Source organism: Moesziomyces antarcticus (assembly GCF_000747765.1).
Source record: "Moesziomyces antarcticus DNA, scaffold: scaffold_v10001, strain JCM 10317, whole genome shotgun sequence".
Classification (NCBI taxonomy): Eukaryota; Fungi; Basidiomycota; class Ustilaginomycetes; order Ustilaginales; family Ustilaginaceae; genus Moesziomyces; species Moesziomyces antarcticus.
Window position 1 is genome coordinate 350,783 of NW_014639009.1, and position 6,333 is coordinate 357,115.

The 6,333-nt window shown below is 58.9% G+C and overlaps 3 protein-coding genes across 3 annotated transcripts; 1 reads left to right on the forward strand and 2 right to left on the reverse strand.

The window, feature by feature from the left end:
- Positions 1-104: 104 nt before the first annotated feature.
- On the forward strand, positions 105-1,259 carry PAN0_001c0125 (uncharacterized protein; the record flags this gene model as incomplete). Its single annotated transcript, XM_014803745.1, has 1 exon — positions 105-1,259. The coding sequence occupies one exon, from the start codon at positions 105-107 to the stop codon at positions 1,257-1,259; it is 1,155 nt and encodes a 384-aa protein (XP_014659231.1).
- Positions 1,260-1,411: 152 nt separating this feature from the next.
- Positions 1,412-2,593, reverse strand: PAN0_001d0126 (uncharacterized protein; the record flags this gene model as incomplete). Its single annotated transcript, XM_014803746.1, has 2 exons — positions 1,412-2,390; positions 2,538-2,593. The coding sequence occupies 2 exons, from the start codon at positions 2,591-2,593 to the stop codon at positions 1,412-1,414; spliced, it is 1,035 nt and encodes a 344-aa protein (XP_014659232.1).
- A 129-nt stretch (positions 2,594-2,722) lies between these two features.
- Positions 2,723-4,927, reverse strand: PAN0_001d0127 (polyubiquitin-tagged protein recognition complex, Npl4 component; the record flags this gene model as incomplete). The annotated part of the gene is made up of 1 exon (XM_014803747.1): positions 2,723-4,927. The coding sequence occupies one exon, from the start codon at positions 4,925-4,927 to the stop codon at positions 2,723-2,725; it is 2,205 nt and encodes a 734-aa protein (XP_014659233.1).
- Positions 4,928-6,333: the final 1,406 nt, after the last annotated feature.

The following is a 6,333-nucleotide window of genomic DNA, read 5'->3' on the forward strand; positions in this document are numbered from 1 at the left end:
GGTAGAAGAGAAGCCACTGAACCCTGAACGCAGCACCGAAACCCTTTTCCTCATCCCGCGGTACCACATCCACCCAACCACTACAACGATATACATTGGCAGATATGGCGGAGGCAAAGCTCACCAAGAAGCAGCAGAAGGCCGCACAGTTCAAGGCTGGCAAGAAGGGCAAGGCCGCCGCCATCGCGGACCATCCCGCCACCCCGGATGATGTTGTGGATCCAGACGATGCACCCTCGACCAGCGCGGCAGTAACCAGCACCAAGGAGGAGACGAAGAAGGAGTCGTCCAAGAAGAAGGAGAAGGAGTCTAAAAAGAAGGCCAAGGAGTCGGTTGCGGAACCCTCTGCTCCGGCCGAGGCGGCGCCTGTCGAAGCGCCAGTCAAGGAGGAGAAGCGTAACAAGAAGCGCAAACGTCTTGCGGCTGAAGCCGAGGCGGCGGCCGCAGCTGGCATCGTCCCCGAGCCCACCCCCAGCAGTAGCAGCACCAAGGCATCCAAGTCCGAGTCGAAGCCCAAGACGAAGGCGACCAAGATCGCACCAGCAGCGCCTGCCACGAAGACGACGTTCGGTGACGACGGCGAGGTGGCGTCGGAGCAAGCCGTTGCTGCTGTTGCTGAGCCGGCACCCTCAGCCGCATCAGCAAAGGGGTCCAAATTCATCCTCTTCGTTGGTAACATGGCATTCACCACCACGACGGACAACATTGCGAAGCACTTCGGCCAGACGTGTGGCGAGGTGCCCACGGTGCGCCTGCTCACGCGCAAGGCGGACCCGAACGCACTCGCCAACCTGCCGGCCTCGAAGCGCAAGTCGATCGCCAAGGGCAAGGCGCAAGACCCTACGCAGCCGCAGTCCAAGGGATGTGCGTTTGTCGAGTTCAAGTCCTCCGACGCCCTGCGCAAGGCACTCAACTTCCACCACACCATGCTCGAGGGCCGCAAGATCAACGTCGAGCTCACCGCCGGTGGTGGAGGCAAGAGCGAAAACAGGCAGAACAAGATCAAGGAAAAGAACGCCGGGCTGGAGAAGGAGCGTCAGAAGCTGCATGGCAAGTACGTGGCGCCCAAGAACGAGGCTCGCAAGCAGAAAGCGGGTGCCAAGGAGGGCGGCGATGCCAGACCCGCCAAGAGGAGCAGGACGGAAGAGGCCGAGCAGGCGGGTCAGGCGGCGTGGAGTCGTAACAGCGGCAAGGAACGCAAGATGCCCAAGTTCATGGCTACGGGCGCCAACGCCGTGCGCGTTGCGCCAACCTCCTAGACAGCGACTACATGCAATATACCATCTCTGCTACAGTCACGTGTCGTGGCGGAAATCTGAGCATTCATGAGAAACGAAGAGTGCAAGTGGGGACTTTCGAAGGCGGATCAACAGCAGAAAAGAGTGAGGATGCGACATAAGGTAAAGGTGGACTAGCTGCTGGGAGCGGCGTCATCGACGTTCCACAGACACATGCCGTTGTGCGGTGGCTTGGACTGGCCGCCCTTGTCTGCGCAGTCAGCGTTGAAAGCGGTGGTGGCATCGTCAGCGGCCATGTCAAAGTCGAGCTTGCAGAATCCGTAGGTGTACGAGACCGCATTGGTCCACATATCGCTGCAAGCCTTCTTGGTCTTATCATCGACGATGGCGCCAGCGTCGCCGTTGACGGTGGAGTAGCCATGGATTTTCTTGGCCCCGGTGATGGTGGGAAGCATGCTGGTGCACTGCGACATGAAGACGGAACTGGCCACCTTGCGTTGTGCGCACTTGTACTTTTGCGGCTTGAGGATGGGCGCGGTAGCACCACTGCAGCATGCCAAACTGCGCGTAATGGAGTAGTCGACGAGCGAGTACATGAAAGTGCCCTGCAGCTTGAATCCGTCCTTGTCATTGGTCAACTTGCCCGTGGCATCCGGGATGGTAGGAGCGGGTGCAGGTTTGGGATCATCGGCAGGAGGAGTGGCGGGTGCAGGCTTCTTGTAATCGTCCTTAAAGTTGGGCCAGATCTGTGGACAGTAGTTCTTATCGGTTTGGATTTGTTCGCCCGTGCCTTGCTTGCAGACATTGTCAAAGGCGTCCGTAGCAGCTTGAGGGTCCGAACCGGGCAGATGGTGGCAGAATTGGATGCCGACACGACGACTTCCAGGAGCCGTACCCATCTGAAGATCCTGGTGATCAAAGCACTGATACTCGGGTGCGGACCGAATCTCGCCAGATAGACCCATGCAGCATGCTAGATCACTGACCTTGGTGTTGTCCGTCAACACAATGTTGAAGTCGCGCACCACGTACGCATTGGGATCTTGCAGTTGACCATCCGCTGCCACCGAGGGCAACCAGTGCGAAACCGCACCCAGCACCAAAAGCCATGAAAGTTTGGTCTGCATCGTAGAATCGAGTTCGTAGAGTAGCCTTCGGAAGGAGAGAAAGAAGCACAAGGCAATCAGGAGCAAGCCGCCTTATGTACACGACTCGCGCCAAACTCAAACCCACCTCACCACGGCCGCCCCACCGTCCTCATGCGTAGGTCAGATGAAGTCGAGCTCGACATTGACTCACTTCCCCCACATCGTGCCGATAGCGTCGTCTCTGCGTATCCACCCGCCTGCATGCATATGAACCAAGGTGGGATTCCGTCGCTTCGCATCCACCAGCACTCGCCCACATGAACCACACAACCATCAATCACACCACACATGGCGCCGATCAAAAGTCCACTTGAATTGCTTCTCCACTGGCAAAGTCTAAAGGGGCAATCCGCAGATCTCGCAGTCGCTCGCCGAGGATTCATTGTGGTACGTGCAGTGGGAGCACACCTTGACGCCCGCAGGCGCATCCTCTGCGCTCGCGGCCGCAATCGCAGCCGCTGTAGCTGCGTCCGTGTCGGCGGCTTCATTCCGTGCCGACGCGCGACGCACGTGCGAGATCTGCACATCGTCATCGTCGTCGCCCTCGCCGTCGTCGTAAAAGTCCTCGTTGGCATCGTCAAAGCCGACATCGTCATCGGAATCCATGCCTCCGTCATAAGTGAAGGGATCCTTGGCAGGTGCAGCAGTGTTGTTGCCACTGCTGCCGGATTGCGGCGCAAGTTCTCGGGCAAGCGCCATGAGCGTCTGCCAGCCCGGACGAAGAAGGAGCGCGTCGAGTGCGGCGCCCGAATCATGCGCAGTGGCGAGCTTGCACAGCGCCGCCATATCGTCCTGGTCGAGGAAGCCGCTGGTGTCGAGGAAAGCCAGCAGATGCCAGTCGCTCACGATGCCCACGAGCTTCTCGCGCACCTGGTCGTCGTCGGCCCTCGACTTGCCCTTGGTGCTCTCGACGCCGTCGCCGATGGGGAACAGCTCCTTCTGACACACGATCTTGCCGATGCTGGTGAGGGCTACAGTGAGGTCCTGATCGTGCAGGCCAGGTCGGTTCTCGATGGGGAAGGCCGAGCTGAGGAAGGTAGGGTTGGGCGCATTGGGGAAGCCGTGCGTCGCGTTGACGATGAGGTACTCGACGGGGAAGGTGGGCTTGGCGCTCTCCTTGACGTCGATCTTGTACTCGTTGGTGTAGCGGTAGAAGACTTCGGGGACGTATCTCTCTCCTTCGCTGGGCTTGACGCGGATGATGTTGGGGTTGACGCTCGCCTCGATCATGTCGGCTTGAACCATGCCCATTCCCTGCTCGCTGATCTGGTAGGCCGAGACGTCAATGGCGCCCTCATCGGTTCCGCTGAGGATGCAGGTGACGAATTTGGAGTTGAAGCGGCCCGAGGAGCTGAAGCGAGAAGGGTTGGGATTGCCGAGCTGGAGCTGGGCTGCAAAGATGGTCTCGATGCCCGAGAGGAAGAAGCTATCCTTGTGGCGCTTGCACATGACCTTGCCGGCGAGCGACGAGTCTTTGTGGGTCGGGTCGGCGGGGCTGAGATCCGAGTAGATCATTCCGACAAACTCGAGGCCACACATCTTGGCGAGCTTCTCGATGCGAGGCTGCTCTTCCCAGGGCACGCCGAGGGTGAGACCGTCGAGCTCGCCCTCTTGTGGCGGCTCATGAATCGCCTCGACAACAGCCTTGATGCCCATCGGTACGTCGGGATATGCCTCGTAGCGGCCGAGAAGGAAGCCGAAGCGCTGTGTTGCGGTGCTACGCCAGAAGGCGAGGATGTTCTCGATGAGGTCGGGATGGGCGAACTCGACGTGGTCGACCATGCGGTACGGCTGACGCTGAAGCGTGATAGCAGATGGCTGACACTTTGTGCAGATGCCTGCGGGCCAGCTGGGATGGGTGGCTGATGGGCATGGCTTCTTGACGGTGTAGTCGACCTCTTCGAGCGGCGGGATGAAGGACTGGGCGGGCTTGTTGGTGGCGATGTCCTGCTTGCGCAGGTAGGCGTGGAAGGAGAGATGCTTGATGTTGTTTTCGGTCTGGTACTTTGAGTCGTAGGGCTCGAGGGGCATGCAGTAGTCGCACATTCCCATGGGACCGTGTCGGCAGAATTGCGAGTCCTTTTTGCGGGTGATCTTGCCCTCCTGGGCCTCCCAGTAGGTGTCTACGCTGTGCTCCTTGGCGGTCTCCCACGGCTTCTTTGGCCGAGATGCGGCAGAGGACGAGGGCTGCCCCGAGGAAGAGGTGGCCGCGGCCTGAGCATGAGTGGGAGCAGTAGACGACGTGGCGGAAGAAGACGGCGCAGCATCTGGGGCTGACGAAGAAGCAGCTGCTGCAGCAGCAGCTTCAGTGTACGCGGCGAAGAGCAGGTGGCCATGGCCGATACCGAGCTCGCTGAGAGTGCTGCCCTTGAGCGTATCCGCCTTGAACTCTCCACCTCTTGGCTGGTTCGAAAAGGTGAGAGACTCTGGATCGGCGCTGGGCATGGTGTCGAGCACCTGTTGGATGAGCTTGACGGCGTCATCGGTGGGCTGGAGCTCGAAGCGGAAGTTGCCGTCCTTGGAGCGTACACGCACGATCATGTTGAAGGTGCAGCGATGACCGCGGGGGATCCGAGTGTGTAGTTGGCGAGTGGTGTGATGTAGTTGTGGTTGAAGTTGGATGTCGTGAGCAGCTCAGCCGAGCGGTACGCGGATGTGAGCGTGGAAGAACAAAGTGGAGGTTTGCACGCTAGCAGGGGCTGAGCCGTGCATCTGTGCCGCCCAGGGTCTACGACGCAGCAAATCGCGGTCGATCACAAATTGTCAAAGATGTTACAGCGAAATTCTCCACAAAGCCTTTTCTCTTTGCGTTTGTGTAGCCGCTCAAAGCTAACACTGTAAAGAAAAATCCAGTCGGCTGGCTCGGGCGAGCGTCCGAAGAGTCGCGCTCGAGATCGCGACGAAGCCCTCGGACTCGGAGGGGAGGCTTCCGTCCATGCTTGCTCCCCGCGTCTCTGTAGCTCATGGCAACACCAGCGGGATCGCATAAGGTCGACATAGGGAGCATGAAGAGCCAAGTCGGCCACATGCGCTGGTCGATGTGTCGAGTCATGAGCCATGTCTGCTGTGGTCCAGCAGGGACAGCCATCACCCCGGTTCGTGTGATGGTCTTCCGAGCGCGGTCAAGTCCCATTCAGGCACGCTCGAACTCAGTTCTTTGAAAGCACAGTGGTCATCGCCCCACAAGACCAATCTGTCGTGGAAGAGATGGCAAGGTGAATGGGCGACAGATGTGTAAAGTAGTTGTGGAATGTCCGAGCCAGTCGAGGCAACGACCTCCTAGTACGAGCGAGGAGGTATGCCCGGAAATAGGGTGCGTCTGATTCGCGGCAAAGAGGTGCGCTCCGCGGACATTTCCTGCAGGGCCCACTGACCGGAAAAAGGACGAGGGCGAGCAAAGAGGCAGCATGCTCGGCCGTTCCTCCTACGTTCCGCCAGCAGCCATAGGTCACCCCCACCACGTCGTTCCATTGTCAGTCGCTTGGCTCTGGCTCTGTTGGATCGAGAGCAAGAGAAGCGAGAGACAGGTGCGTGCGAGGTTGGAATGAGCGTGTTCGTGACCCTTAATACCTAGCCGGAAATTCCGATTTTGCCGCTGTCAAGGCTCGGGCTTGGACCTCTCTGAACAGGCACGAACGGGCGTGCCTGATTTCCACTCGAGTTCAACAAGAGTGGATGATGCTCTACGTTTTGCTGTATGTCGTCGTCGTCGTCGTCGAGCTGCGTATTGGGAAGACGACAGTTCCGCGGTATCGATCCTGAACACCGCCAGGCTGGTTGAACCGGCTCCTTCGGTTCGAGCTGCACGGGGAGGACGCAGGGACAGCCGGCGGTGAATGCGTGTCCGACAGCCGACAAATTGGAAATTTGCGAGAAAAGTCAGCCATGCGGTCGCTATGCATGTCGTCGTTTGCGGTTTTTTTTTTTTTTTTTTTTTTTTTTTTTTT